The sequence below is a fragment of the Trachinotus anak genome, unplaced genomic scaffold (assembly GCF_046630095.1).
Source record: "Trachinotus anak isolate AG129_WGS33_773 ecotype Australia unplaced genomic scaffold, CSIRO_AGI_Tana_v1 ptg000016l, whole genome shotgun sequence".
NCBI classification, from domain to species: Eukaryota; Metazoa; Chordata; class Actinopteri; order Carangiformes; family Carangidae; genus Trachinotus; species Trachinotus anak.
In genome coordinates this window covers 2,837,670-2,853,762 of record NW_027273867.1, presented here as the reverse complement: position 1 = coordinate 2,853,762, position 16,093 = coordinate 2,837,670, and the positions used below count along the sequence as shown (strand labels likewise).

Below are 16,093 nucleotides of genomic sequence, written 5' to 3'. Positions count from 1 at the left end.
AAGTGTGTGATGTAATCTGAGCCGTCCAGCAGCATGTGCATATTAGTGCATGTTAGTGCCTGCTGTTAAACTGTTGGTCCTCCCTATGCTTATAAACACACAGGCTCCGCCCACAGGTGAGCTCCGAGCGCAGCACACAGCGTTCAGGTGAAAGTGACCTTCCAGAATTTCCTCCACTAAAGAAGAAACCGGGTTTTCATCTAAAAAGGCTCCGACAAATAAAGAAATGAGACCAGAGCACAGGAGGACTGGACCTGGGGACAACCAGTTCAAATCCCAGTCAACTGATGGACAGTCAAAACATCCAAAAAGTTTTACAGTTTTTACCTGCTCCATCAGTGTCATTACTGGCTCCATCATTGTCATTTGTGCGGCCGGTCCCAGTGGATCAGTCCAAGGCCTAATTTCTTCCCCAGTCTGACCCTGAAGCCAGTCCTGGTCTGTCTTTATGGAGAACCCTACGAGCTGCCAAAGGCCCCAGCTTGACTCAGAACTGGAAGTAACTTGGCGGTTGTGGCCAACAAAGGATTTGTTTTGGTCTGCGATGCTGGTGGTCGAGTGCGACACCTAGTGGCAGTGACGATTGCTTACAGAACCTTCAAAAATATGACCCACATGGTTTAGGTTAGAGTGTGGTCACAGTTAAAAGAAGCAGGAAACAAACAGTCCTATCACGGTACTTGCAAACTGCCTTTGCTTTTGACAGACGAGAGTCATGATTCATATTAGCACCAGAGGCTTCCTGTCACTGAGCACTTTATTAGGAACACCTGTTACTGACCTCTCTTCTTAACCAGTCCAGTACCTGTTCTTCTCCAGTCACCTGATCCCTCTGCACCCACCACCTACTGAAGCTGCACACCTGCCCCTAGTTCCTGTGTTACTGACCCCTTCACCCTCACTCTTTGCCTTGGCCTTTGTGCCCAGTCTCATCTTCAGCCTTAGATGATGTCAAAGTCTTCTTCTTCTTCTTCTAACAATGCAGCTCTGGGTGGTTTCAACTCAGAGGGGCCTGCTGCTGGATAGCGACGTCAGGAGCCATCAGTCTTTTGCGCTGTCTTCCTTCATAAGTCAAATTAATTATTTTTTTCCCTTTAATCTAAAAGCTGTTTCGTGCTCCCATGATGCATCAGCCTATTTGCACTGAACCTTCATTATGGGCTCATAAGTTCTGCCACCCAATTGCATTAATCATCACAAATTAGAGGTGTTAAACAATTGAGCTGACCTTGAAAGGATTTTCAGTCACGCTGTGTATTGATGCACGATGGTGGGCTTTTGTGGGGGTGGGGGTACAGGACAGTCGGTTTCTTCACTGTTAGTTGCATCCATTTTGTTGTGACCACGAGTGTGGCCCTGACACTCTCCCTGTGCAGCAGTGTGTCTCTGGGTGACAACCTTTACACCACACCGTCACTGGTTATTGATTGTTGATTGGATTTTATCAGGGCTCCTTCACTGGGAGCTCCTGCACAGCACTGACTGCTGTCTAACAGGCTTCATCCATGTCTGAGCAAACGCAACAGTTATCAGTGTGAATTTCTCTTTAGGGTTTAAGGCCAAAATTAACAGTGTGAAAAACACAGCCTCCTCATTTATTACTGTGTTAAACATGTGTGAGCAACAGTCAGTGTGCTCTGGTGTCTGATAAACCTTGTTAAACCTAATTCAATTCAATAAGTGGATTTGATAGTAGATTTGGATTCCCCATTCACTTCAATGGGACCATGGTTACAGAGGTTTCTGACAAACACACAAACAAATGAAAAGACATTTGGGAAAAGTTGTGCAGTGGTTAAACACATGTGCACAGGCTCATTTCACTGTAATTCTGCTGCAGAGGACACAACGAGCACCAGAGTAAATATTTGAGCAATGAACAGTCACAGAGGAGTTTACATGAAGGATGTTTCACTGACATTCATAACTAACTCTGCGTAGGCTACATTACTCTTCTTTTACATTTCAGTTTTAAACTCATCTCTTCTTCTACATCTTAATTTTAAACTCAGCTCCTCTACGTTTTAGCTTTAGACTCATCTCTTCTTCTGTTTCCTCCTCCACCCACTCTCCTCCAGAGTCTTCAGCTCCTAAAACAGAGACTCTCAGAAACGCTGCTGGACCCGTTTTAGTCTAAAACTCCAGGGTTGTGTTGTAGTCTGGATGGACACAAACAGAGACCTTTGGAAACGAGGATGTAGACGCCCACGGTGGCTCCTGATTGGCTCTTATGAGCCTCAACTACCAGTGGTGAAACAACATGGATAATGAATTAAAGTGTTACTGACTTCAAGTTAAATTCATGACAGGAAGCTTAGCACTAGAGTGCATATGCAATTATATACATTATCGTCATCCTCCTCCTCCTCCTCCCCCTCATCATCATCATTATATATTTTATGATACTGTTGATACTATATTATTTGCCTTCACCGAGGCCGCTGACTGCTCATGCTTTCTTGAACGTCATGCACCTGAGGACAGTCACTGACTCACTCTTTCAGGAACTCTTTTACCTGCTTCCACCAAACTTTCCTCAAACCACCATGTGAGCGCACCGTTCCCAGCCTGTCAGCTCTGACACCTGCGCCTGAAGTGAAGACAATTATCACCTTCATTTCAGACTGTCTCACGGGGCACAGCCTTTGAAAAGCTCCTCAGTTTAATTATTTAGAGCTATTAAAAACCCTCATCTATCATCATTTATGACAAAAGGCCTATAGAAAAACAACCTGTGCTGCCAGTCTGCAGGATGCTGCCTTTAGTCTGAAGAAAAGGGTCTGGTCACTCTACAAACCACAGCTCACAGAAAATATCAATATTGTCAGAAGATACACATCAACCAAGCAGGGCTGTAACTGCAGTGAACTGTGGTGGAACTAGAGGTTCAACCTGCCAGAGCAGATTTTGCTCTTGTACCAGAATCTACTGGAAACAGATTTACTGAGCACAGTCATGCTCCCCACACGGTGAACACGGTCTTTCTGGACTGTGCTTCTCGCTCTGAGGACAAAGTGTCAAACACTCACACGAGACATCTCATCAGATCAGAGAGTTGAAAACATTCCTGCTCCCAAAGGGATGATCCGTGGTTATTTTAATCCCTGTAACTGTCCTCAGCAGCTTTACTAAGCCCAGGAGCTCACGACAGGAATCTGTCCCTCGTCATGTGAAATACTCTCCTTTCCCCGGAGACGCTTCTGTTAGGATTGCACCCATTTTGACCCTATTTCCCTGTGTCCTCCTGTGTTTCCCTTCCGTCATGTGTTTGTTTGTCCTCAGTCACTCGAAATGGAGACTGTATAACTTGAGTCATGTGACCAAACCAAATTGTCTTTGTTTCAGATCCACTGAGCTCAGCTTCTGGTACACAACCTTCACCCTCTACATATGGAAGTTTCTATATCTATATACAACTCTATATAGATGTGTCGCCCCTGAGGCAAATCAAAGAAGATTCATAGGATAGCTGCGCAATCTGCTAACTCAGCTGGCTCTCCTGTCTGGTTCTTAGAAGGCTCTGGATCCAATTGAGGACAGAAAGTCCCTGGTGTGAGTAGCAGTGTTAGTTCAACCTCTTGATAACCAGGTAAGAGCTACAGTGTTCTGTGCTTTCAGAAGAGAAAACAATAACAGCTTTAATGCAGCGTCAGCATAAACTGGGCTGGTTCTGTCTGGGCGTGATGTGTTTCAGACGTGGCCACCTTGAAGCGACCTCCCTCGAATCTTCGTGATAGTCACGAGAAGCTGTTCAGGAACTGTTCCAGAATCTCTGACTCTTCTGTGTCTTTATATTTTATTTATCCTGTACTTAACTCTACCCCTTCCTTCTCCCCTCTTCTCCCATTCTCCTCTCTCTCTCCGTCCCACTCCTCTGTTCTCTGAGCTCACAGTCTCTATAGGAACTGTACTGTACTGTATTTCTCCTGGAGTCTTGGCCTGAACAGGTTAAATTATGAAATGAATGTGTTTAATACGTTTATGCCAAGAGTAATTACCTATTCTTAGCCACAGCGTTTTAATTACAAGTGTCTTTCATTGGTCATTTCATGTCTGTCCTCATCAGGATGCCGACCCAGAGCAGAAGCAGACTCATCGTGGGTTTCCGTGAGAGTCAACAGCCTGGCTGTGATGTCAGGAGAAAGCCTCGTCCTTCAGGATCTGCTTTTATTGTTAAAGGTTTTAACGATTTAAACCTTTTCAATCGTACCTGTGTGTTTGTCTTGCTTGTTTTTTTTGGTTTGTTTCTGTTCCTCAGTATCGTACCGATTTGTTCTGTGTTACACTTCGTAACTCTTCTCAGAGAAGTTCTTTGTAAGATTATAAGATTAATATTATCCCATCTTTTTTTATTTACCTGCTGCCTGCAGTGTAAGCGACATCAAGGACCATTTCAGGACCCGGACCAGGAGGATCTCTGCGAGGCGGGCTCAGAGGATGTTTCCTGGAGTCAGGACATCAGCCTGCTGCTCCCAGCTGTGCAGCAGCCGCAGCACCAAACAGTACATTACAGAGACGGGACGAGCAGCAGTGATGCACTGATCATAAAATATCCTCAGTTCCTCGGTCACAAAGGAGAGTAGTTCCTCCAGTCGAGGCAGGGATCACCTGTCATTTCACTTTCTGTTCTAACTGCTTCCTCTTCTCAGTGGTGAATGTGCGGTGAGTCACCGAACCTACACATCCTCTCTTCATCACACAGAGACCCGACATGTGACAGCTCCGTCAACACTGACAACTTTTATTTCTGACTGTTCCTGAGGGAGAAACGTTGCCTTCACTGGTTCCCTGTCACACGTAGAGCTGAGCGTTCTGGTTCACAGTCAGGTTCCTGCTGGTTCCTCACAATCTGCCCTCACCTTGTCACTAACAGCTGTAGGAACTTAAACATCTGTAAACTGGAGCTTCAACCTTGAACCGCCTCTGGGTTCTCTCATGTTCTGTGTTTTACCATCAAGATGTTTGGAATATACAAGGCGACAGTGAGGCTAGTGAAGTAAACAGACAATGACGGAAGATGCCTCAGGGAGGGGGGAGCAGGGAGGCCAAACCTGCAGCACAGTATCCACCTGTAAACATTAAACTCAGACTCAGAGATCCTGGTTCAGGTTGAAGAACCTGGTCTGGTTCAATATAGAGACAGTTTAGAACCGGTTTATTTTGATTTAACTTAAACCACCATCGTTCACTGACCTAAACCAAAGAACTGTGGTTACCCTGACCACAGACAAGACGGATGTGAACCTGGTTTCTGGATGTGAACCTGGTCTCTGAAATCTATACAGTTAACCTTATACTGTTTCTTTATAACTAAGCTACAACAGGTTTGTCTCCTGGCTGCCTCCCTCTGTGGCTGTTTTATCTTTACATTATAGTACATTCAGGCTCCATCCACATTAACACACCTGAAAACATAGATCACATGACCGTCGCATACACTGAGCCTGTGTGAGCTGGTGTAAACAGGAAGCAGGTTGTCTCCTTTCAGTTGGTTAGTTCCAGTAAATCCTCTGAAGGAGGAAAAGCAAAGACAGTTGTAGAGTTCAAATACAGAACTGAACTGAACAACAGCTGCTGCAAAAACAACAAGGTCAGTAACACTTTCATTCATTATCCATGTTGTTTCACCACTGGTAGTCCAGGCTGATAAGAGCCAATCAGGAGCCACCATGGGTGTCTACATCATCGTTTCCAAAGGTCTCTGTCCGTCCAGACTACAACACAACCCTGGAGTTTTAGACTAACACGGGTCCAGCAGCGTTTCTGAGAGTCTCTGTTTTAGAGGCTGAAGACTCTGGAGGAGAGTGGACGGTGGAGGAAACAGAGAAGAAGAGATGAGTTTAAAACTAAAACAGAGAAGAAACGAGTTTAAAACTAAAACGAAGAAGAGATGAGTTTTAAAACCCACACTTTTTCCCAGTGCAACTTTTTTTTTAAATGAATGGCCATCCCACTCTACCGACTGAGCTCCGCATGTCAGTGGTGAGCCCATCACACTGTCACCCAGACTTCAAGCTGCAGGAAGACCTGATTTACTCTGAGCAGACATGGAGAGGAGGACGAAGAGAGGAGGCAGCGACCTGTTTTTCCTCGGATGATGTCTGAGCCTCACACGGGCGCTGTCACGTCACCAAACTTTGATCAATAAAGAGCTCCCCTGTTCACTCACACAGAACCTTCAGACAGCAGGGCCAGCACTCAGCACGCTAATAAAAATCTGTCCTCTGTGTGTCAGACAATGTTAGTGTCTGCTGTGTACACAGCAGTGTCCTGGAAACACAGCACGCAGCTGCGCAACAAAACACTGAGCTGCTCCCCCATGTATTAAACAGGAGATACAGTTTACAAGCCCTGTAGCAAACACAATTTAAAAGGAAAAAGTATTATTTATATATATATATATATATATATATATATCTCAATCATTATTTTTCTTTAATTAACTTAAAAATACTGAGAAAAATAACAGTAATTGTGGCATTTGCACAAGTTCCGGTCAGTACCGCCCTCTGGCAGTAGCACAGCCTGCTATCACTCTGTGTAGCAGCTCAGCTCAGCTCTGTTCCTGATCAGCTGTTGAGTGGTTCATGGTGGATTCTGAGATCTGCTCTGGATCATGGTCCTGTTGTAGAAACCAGGACGTCTGCCTCCAGAGTCTGCGGATATTTAGAGGAGCCAGTGTTTTTAGCTCGACGTGTTTCCCTCAGCTTCTTACTGGTTTTAACAGACGTCATCACATCATCCCAGTCCTGGCATCCCGTCACTGGTTCTCCGTCTCTTTAAGAGCTGATGTTTAAATGTCCATATTTTATCTTCTTCAGTGTTTTATTTGAAGTGTTGATCTCCATCAGAAGATATAGTTGTGGTCTTAAGAACCAAAAACCATCTCAGTGTGGTTTTACATCTCCTCTCTCAGGCTTCTCTCTGGAGCTCTAGTAACAACAGGTCAGTGAAACAATTAGAAGAAAGGCTCCGAGCCTCTCCTCTGATTGGCTGACTGTTTTCTGAGTGACCCAATAAAAATATAGCAGATTTCAGGTAAACACTCAGAGAAACCAAATCCTGCAAGGTTGGATGGTGGGTCCAGTTGGGCGGGGCTTGGGGCATGGCTGAAAGCAGTGACTGCTTTGTTGTGACATCACAAAGTTCCAGAAGTCCTGACGGCTGGTTTTAAGGCTCAGTTTCTGAATACAGGCTGTGTGCATTTCTCTGTGGACTGAGGCTTTGATACTTTCACAGTATTAATATAGAACCTAGAGCTGCTTTATAATCACAAACACATGGACATCTACCTTTAGACTGGATGAGACCTTTAAGATTTTACTGAACTTCTTTTAAATCACTTCTTAAAACACATTTCTATAGACTTGTTTTATTTTATATAATCTTTTTATCATCCTTTTATTGTTTTCTTTATTTTTTACAGTTTCTACTCTCTCCAATTGTCAACTGTTTTTTATACTGAAGTATGTTGTGAGTCTCATCTCTTTAACTTTACCTCACTTCTGTCCAGCTTTCTATTGTTGTTGTTGTATTGGTGTTGCGCTGTATTGTTTTTATGTCATGTTGTTGCTCTGTTGTTTTTATGTTGTTAAATTTTTATGTTATATTGTTGTTATATTGTTGTAATATTGTTATGTTGTCATTTTGTTGTTATCTTGTTGTATTGTTGTTTTGCTTTGTTGTCAAAGCACTTTGTGAACTTTGTTTTAAATCTACTTTATGAATAAAGTTATTATTATTGTACCAGTTTCTTGAACAAGTCTGAAGCAGATCAGTGTAGTTTTAATAAACAGACTAAAGTGGATTCAGGTAAAATATCTGAACTGTGAAGGTGAAATTCATTTTTTATAAACATGTTTTTTTTTTTATTTAGAGTCATTGACATATTTGAACAGTAGGTCTGTAGCCATGGAGGCCCCACACTGCACTACAGATAATCCTAACGCAGCAATACCTTTTTTGCTGCTGCAGCAAAATATAAAACCTGCATTAATCTATTCATCATAAATTCCCAGCAGCCTCTGCAGCTGCAGGTGATTCTGAGCACGTTGTAAGGTAACGCCCGTCTTACCAGGTTGGAGGCTCCTCGCACCGTCTCTGGGTTGAGCATGACGATCTCAGTGGTCACATGACCCTCGACAGCCTCTGTCATCTGCTCCACGGTGCAGTTGATGGACGGATCCTTGATCTTGAACCAGTTGTCTGCATACCAGCCGATGAGGAACCACACGTACTTTTTGCCGTACAGCTTCTCCTTGTAGACCTGCAGAGGGAGGATGAGGCGAAGGAGAGGGAGGTGATGCAGGAGCAGCTGCTGCATTACTTCTGTCACTAACCGCTCAGTAATATATGATATCACATTTGAAACTGGGTTTTCTAGAGCATGTGGGTTTCAGATCATCACCGACCTCTGCCTGATTGAGCCACACAACATGAGTGGATGAGTGCTTCCCCATTTTGTTTGTATTCTGCATGTGCACGAGCATAGCTCTTCATGCACAGGAACTTAATTACCTTACATTACATTTACTCATTTGACAGACGCTTTTATCCAAAGTGACTTACTAGTGAAGGAGAATTTTAAAGCTACAGTGCAGTGGGAAACCTTCGTGTGAGCTTTAGATACAACATCCATTTAATAAGTGCTGGGAGATTGTAGAAGGAAGTGCATCAAGAAGTGCATAGTAAGTGCTAGTAGGAAATGTTCAGGTTTTAGGAAAGGAGGTGCTCCCGGAAGAGATGAGTTTTCAAGAGATTCTTGAAATAGAGAGGGACGTCCCTGCTCTGATAGAACTTGGAAGCTCGTTCAACCATCGGGGAACCACCTTATATCCACAGGTGAGATGTTAAAGTGTACCTATAATATACTCAGTGATAACATGAGGGAACAGCAGGCTAACAAGCAGCACAGCATGCTAAACAGTGTTGCTTGACAACTTGATGTGACTCAGTCGGTATCGTTTCTATTGCTGATTTAAAACATAACACATGGTAGATACCGGTTGACATGTCTGTTGTGGCTCCTTCAAATAAAGAAACTCTGAACACACTTGCTCATCTACATCATCTACATTTGTGGTTTCTCGACTCGTCAGAGAACAGTGTCATTAGACGTGTGCAATACTAAGGTCATGTGGTAAACAGTTAGGCCAGTGAAGGGTTTACATTAACTCTGTTGTCGGTGATGAATCACAGAAAAACAGACCAACACACAAATAACTGGATGGAGAATCTTTATCTATAAAAACAGACACATCTGTCATAAATGAAGTATGCATTACCTCACAGAAGACCTTCCTGGCCTCCGTCTCATAGAACAGGCCGACAATGATTCGGGCATCTTGGCGCTTGGAAGTGGAAAAGAAAAGGACAGAGTCACAGAGGGGGTGGGAATGAGGAGCCTGAGTTAAAGGCCCTGCAGCAGGGATACAGGAACACCGGCGCCAACTCTCCTCCCAGCTCTGCAGCGCACAGCGGTACACTTCCTCTCCACTGGGTTACATTCATGCTGTTACCATGGTTTCTTCTGCAATGGCCAATTAATCTTGCACACCAAAACTAGGCCAACACGCTGGGCAAGGTCATTGTGAAGTGTGTGTGTGAGCCAGGAAGGAAGCAAGTAAGGCTGACACAGGTGGAGGGAGGAGGGAGGAGAGTAGGTGGAGGGCTCAGATATCTGTGCTTCCATTGAACACTGTGTGCAGAAATTTGCAGCTCAACTCATGGCAAATAAAATAAAACCCATGAACTACAACAAATAAAGATCAGCTTAGAACACGGTTTAGCCAGGAGCAGCTCAGTGGTGTGTTTTATTTTTTCCTGTCTGTTGTAGTGATGCAGTCAGAGGCTGATGTGAAACAAATCACTGCTGTTGTTAAGAGTCATGGTGGTTTGATGCTTCAACCTCTGCACAGAGAGCATCTCCACTTCCTTTACAACCCTGAGAAGTTGCCAGTGTTTGTTTTTTGTTTTTTTTCCCGCACATCATCACCTACACTATGACTATTACTTTTTCACTTTGAAACTGTATCAACACATATGGACCCAAAAAAATTGTACAGGATGCAAATGTGAATATATAGATAAAATAAGAGATAAAAATCAAGGTGCATCCAAGTTTTCCTTGGATGCACCTTGTCAGCCAGGAGAGGCCGAGTTTTTTTGTTTTTTTCTTTTTCACTATGTCAACTTGTCGACTTCCTGTCTGACAGGAGGCAGCACGTGAAGCTAGGAAAGCATGTGTCTGACTCCCAGACCATCAGCACTGGATCCCCCCAAGGGGATCTCCTCTGCTCTTCTCCCTGTACACCAACACCTGCACCTCCAGCCATCAGTCTGTCAAGCTCCTGAAGTTTGCAGACGACACCACTCTCATTGGACTCATCTCTGATGGCGATGAGTCTGCCTACAGGTGGGAGACTGAGCGTCTGGTGACCTGGTGCAGGCAGAACAACCTAGAGCTAAACGCTCTGAAGACAGTGGAGATGATAGTGGACTTCAGGAAAAACCCAAACTCTTTGAGACACTCCCCTCTGGCAGGAGGCTGCGGTCCTTCAGGACCAAAACTCTCGCCACAAAAACAGCTTCTTCCCGTCTGCTATTAGCCTCATCAACAAGGCTAGAGAGCCCCACTGTTGCTGATCAATTGCACCAATCACCAGAAAAAATTCCTTGTATGTGAAAACATACTTGGCAATAAAACGGATTCTGATTCTGATTCTGATTCAAACTGTTTATATACACGATAAGACAGAGACACATAACAGGGCTCACACTCTAACAGTGTGAGGGCGTCCTATACAGAGCAAAGTAACATCAAAAGATTGAAATCAAACTGTGTTTGCTTCATTTTCACTAACAACTCCAACTCAAATCTTCCAAACACTAACTCTCTCTGTCTCTGTCCGCTTCTCATCGGCCACTGTGCTTCGTTCACCCCTCCCCCACCTCCCTGGACCAGACAACAGAGTCAGGACATTCAGACCTTTTTCACTGTTTCTTTATATGACGAGAAATGACCAAGATATAAATGAAACTCCAGCCCATCTGCATACGTTTACACACACAACTGATTTTTTAGACTACATTCACATCATCCTCTCTGTTGTTGCACATTCTGTCAGGGTAGGTGGTGTAGTAGTTTTTTATGCTTCGACACCTTGAACCAGCCGTGTGGTGTGGTCATGCTGGTGTAATCGTCGACTCTGTACTTCCCTCTGAGAATAAGATGTTGGAGTCAGGATGTGGTTAGCTTAGCATAGCATGAGGACTGAAAACGGGGAAACAGCTAGCCTGTCTCTGTCCACCTCTGAACCTCCCTGGTGAACACACATTCATCTCGGTTGTTTCATCTGAACACAATCGAAATGTGGGTGTGGTTTTAGGCAGAGTTATGTGTGGGAACTATCTCTTGACATGGAGCGGATGGTTGCAGGGCAGGTTGTGTGCAGCTTCCTGAAGTCCTGTTGTCATGGCTGTATACAGAGACCAAAACTAAAACCTGTGCACTCTGACTGTAGCACTGGACAGATGGACATACTGCTGCTCGTCAAGCACACAACTTCCCTGAAAAACTAGTTGTTTTTACATTTTTGTTCTCTGTTTTTGACAGAGCCAGGCTAGCTATTTCCTTTCTTTATGCTAAGCTAGGCTAACCACATGCTGACGAGACTGAAACAAAGTGAACAACCTTGTTTCCCTAAATGTTGAACCACTGACATGTTTTGTGTTCTTCTGTCTCCTGAGTATGAGGAGCTACAGCTCAACTATCAAGGAACAAAACCCAAACTGAACTTCCTGGTTTGTCCACACATCATGACTTGGGGCAGCCAGAGTCTAATACAGAGTAACAGGGGGAGTGAGAGGCAGAGGCCCAGGAGTCTGCACTGAGGAGCTGCAAAAATTATTCAGGACAGTGATGTTTTAAGAAGAATAAAATGTCAATAAAGTTGAAGGTGAACTGAAACTGTACTGTTTTTGCTGCAGTTTGCTAAAACCATCAGTGCTGCTAATGCTAATACAGGCGTTCGTCTCCGTACAGCAGCACATGTTCCGACCACTGGGTTTGCTCATTAACGTCACTGTCAGTGGCAGACGTGACTGAATCTCTCCTCACACCCTGCAGGTCTGTGGCTCACCAGTGTGAACCTCACACGGTGGAGTCTGGGAACGGTCCACTGCACAGACAGAGGCCGACTGACTGGTCTGTGTGAGGAGGGAATGCTGGGATACCTTGAGGTTTTTGACAGCCACAGCAGGGTCGGTGAGGAAGCTCTGACGAACGCTGATTTCAATCCCCGCCTCTTTAACCCTCTCCTCCAGATCATCCAGAGTCTGTAAACACACACACACACACACACACACACACACACACACACACAATGAGTACGCAGAAGAAGAGAAAACAAGACAGACAACAACCAAAACAGGGGTGAGGACAGATAATGGACAGAAATTGGAAGAACAGTAAACAGCAATTGAAGCAGAAGCATAGAAGTGAGGGGGAAGATTAGCCGGTGGTTTGGACAGATGATAGTGGGTGTGTAGGTGATGATAACAACAAACAGATAAAACAGCAGGTGACAACAGAGACGGAGAGAGAAACCAAGTGAGGGGAGGTAGCTGTAATAGAAGATGGCGGAGATAAGGGAGGAGAGAGACACAGGAAATGAGAGGAGACAATTTTCTTCACCATCTCTGTCTATAAATGCTACGTAAGAGCAGACAAATCACTGTTCAAACACTTGGTCACTTAAAGTAAGGAAATGTGTCATTTTATGTCATTTTCTGTGCCATTCATTTGAGCTGAGGTGAAGGGATGCAGTCACAACAGGAAACTATAGTTTATGTCTATATGTTCAAATGAGCCACACAGAATCATGTAAAACAGAAAGTTAGATTTTTCTCGGAGATGATTTAAACAACGCTCACTTTTCATTAGTCATGACCCCAGAACGATGACCACCTTTTTTACTAGCATGACACTATCCATGACATCCATCCTCACACCTCTGAACTCATCATCATCTGCTGCCTGGCAACCGTACCCACCTTATCCACCTCTCGTTCTCCAGCTGTTTTTACATTCATCATTCATCCCAGAATAAATGTTGTCTAAATGTTAGCTGTTCACAAGTTAGCAACATCGTCTAGCTAGCTAGCGATGAACATACACCGCTACTGCGATTCTTTCTCTAATTATCCTCCAGTGACTTTATCACAGACTGTAAATAAAGACGTGACGTCACCCACAGGTTTCTGAAGAGCGGTTTTGAAGCTCAGAGTGAGCTGCGCCGCCGACGCCATCTCAGCATCTGTAAACAACTGACATCATCACGTCCTCTTCTCTCCTCCTCTCTATGCTCACATATAGAGTATTTTAATACAGCTAAATTCACAATCAAGTGGCTCTTGTTGTCATGACAACAGAACAAGTTTGAAACTGACTGAAACGTGGTCCATCAAGACGACATGTTAACCAGCAGTCACTTCAAGCTGCTGCTAAAATAAGATGACGACTGAGCTGGACCCACAACAGTTTAGTCTTTATTGACCTCATCCAGAACCTCACAGACTTTTATCAGAGGCAGCTCTTTATGTCTGACTCCCTCTGTTTGAGCTGTCGAACTGGTCACAGCTGGATTTTAGTGCTAAGCCTTGTTTTCAGTCTCTCCAGTCTGTCATCTTAAAGATACTGCAATACATGTTGATACAACCCCCCCCCTTCAGTAATGATGATTCATGTAATCAGTAGTGTATTTGCTGTTATGGAGGCGGGGCTCAGTGTATTGAAGCTCCTCCTCTTCCTGCAGTTCCTGAGCAGCAGAAAACCAGAGCGGCTCATTAGACTGTCAGTAGACCTGAGCCCCCGGTCTGCATCCAGACCTGGACCAGGTTTACACCCAGACTGTTTGAAGACAGGTCTCTAGATCTAGAGACAATGAGCTGAGTTAGCAACACTGCAGCTGTAAAAAGCCCCTGATAGAAGCTGATGGAGCAGGAAACTACAACTCAGTGATGAGGAAACATGATCAATTGGACGATCGGTCAGTCAGGCCATGCTGTTGTGGTCCAGCCAAAACCTTAACAGCCCTCCTGAGTTACTGCTGTGTGGCCTGACCATCGGTTGTGCTGGCTGTGAGGAGGAAATGCTAACAGCTGCAGCTCACATGACAGCAGATGAACACAATGTTAGTAGTCTGTAAACCTCTGCTCTTGTGCTTTTGGTTTTTGATGAGCCAAGAAAGAAAAAAGATCTTTAAATACAGAGTACAGGTCTCTCAACATGCAGAGATATCCAAAGCTCGGTAGACTTAAAACAGTTCAAAACATAATCACTGAGCTGGGAAGACATTCTGGAAACTGTGGTGCTAAAATGACATCTTTGAAAGTACCTTTAGGTGATAATGAGTGGCTAACACTCTCAGCTAAACACATGATCACTCACTGATGTAAAAACTTCTGTCGTTTGCTGAATGGTGGCAATCTTGGTCCATTTCCACTTCTGGAAGAGCTGCACTCGGGTGGGGTTGTGCAGAGTGGCAGATGGGTGGGTGCGGAAGAAGGTGGGGAAACGCTGGCGGTTGGACAGAGCTGGAGAACTGGAGCCGTACGACAGCTGAGACACAGGAGACAGAGAGAGAGAGACACGTTAAAGCTACTGTCACACTAAACACACAGAGGAGCACTTTATTAGGAACACCTGTACACCTGCTTATTCATGCAGTTATCTAATGGCTACTTCCTGCAGGAAAATGCTCCATGACTCAAACTGGTTTCATCAACATGACAGTGAGTCCAATTCAGTCCCAGACCTGGACCCAGTAGACCCCCTTTGGGATGTGGTAGAACAGGAGACCTGCAGCATGAATGTGATGCTCTGATGTCATGTCAACATGGAGCAGAGTCTCAGAGGAAGGTTTCAACATCTGGATCCAGGACCTGAAGACCTGAGGTGTCAGTGTCAGTGAGGTGTTCCTAATAAAGTGATCAGTGAGTGTAAATCAAAGCTGCTGTTAGAAAGGAAGCGCTAACAAAGAACAGAGAGTCTTCTGAAGAGTTGTTAATGACGCCTCATCTGTTCCTGAGTCAGCTGACATCAAGTCAGCTCCTGACCTTCAGCCCCGCCCCCGCCCTCTCTTCAGACTCCTCTCTTACTCTCTGCCTGTCTGCGTCCCCGGTGTTCATTGACATTAGAGTGGAGTGTGAGGACATGAGGGTGGAGGACAGAGGAGACGGTGTGCAGGTGGAGAGGTGGAGCTGATCAGTCATTGACAAAATCACAGACCGATGACTTTAACTGCTCAGATTAAACTTAATGCAGACTCCAGTGGTTAAAACATCTGATGATGACTTCTTGTCATCGTCATCATCATCATCATCATCATCATCATCATCATCATCATCAACCTGATGATGACCGACCGTAGTAAAGGTATGATGTCATGGATCAGTCACTGTGATTGGAGCTGAATGAGTCCGATCAGTGTAGGCGTCTCTGCCCTTGTTGTGTAGCAGCACGTCTGCTCTCTTCCTGGGGAGGTTAATGTCATCAAGAATACCCAATGATATCAAGGATTACTGACGGGACAAACGGAGGCCCCGGGCCCTCAGGGAAACTGAAGCCTCAGGTTCACTGTGATTATTTCAGTTCAGTTCAAAACTGTGTCCAGTTTGTTTTCCTGAAGGGTCTTTAAGGGGAGTAAGATACATACACAACAGAGTGCAGGTCCTTGGTTTTAACAGTTGTACCGTTACTGTTGAACTGACATTGACCGGTGTGATGCTCAGGATCTCTGTCTGTGCTGTTTGATGACAGATTATTTTCATCACCAACACGCAATGAATCTTGGGATATATTGGCCCACGAAGGATCCACCTGTCGGACCCCTCGTGAAGGAGCCTAGTCGCGTTGGCCTTCAGCCCCTGAACTGGGACACAGCTACTGAATGCAAATATATTTAGATGGGTAAAAGAAACCCACACAGGGTAGCTTTTTCAATGAAGTAACATTTTTGAATACTGCAGAGCTGCCTCTCAGAGGAGGACGACGCCTCCTCTCTAATGTGACTGTGACGTCTCACTGTGACAT

At 44.7% G+C, this 16,093-nt stretch overlaps 1 protein-coding gene across 6 annotated transcripts in view; it reads right to left on the bottom strand.

The window, feature by feature from the left end:
* Positions 1-16,093, bottom strand: part of gabbr1b (gamma-aminobutyric acid (GABA) B receptor, 1b) — a 146,272-nt gene that overhangs the window by 36,390 nt on the left and 93,789 nt on the right. For all 6 annotated transcript variants that reach the window (XM_071499914.1, XM_071499911.1, XM_071499912.1 and 3 more), the window contains 4 exons: positions 14,450-14,620; positions 12,235-12,336; positions 9,285-9,350; positions 8,075-8,266 (listed from right to left, as the gene is read on the bottom strand). In XM_071499914.1, the coding sequence (XP_071356015.1) occupies positions 8,075-8,266; positions 9,285-9,350; positions 12,235-12,336; positions 14,450-14,620 (531 nt within the window). The remainder of the gene's footprint in view (positions 1-8,074; positions 8,267-9,284; positions 9,351-12,234; positions 12,337-14,449; positions 14,621-16,093) is intronic.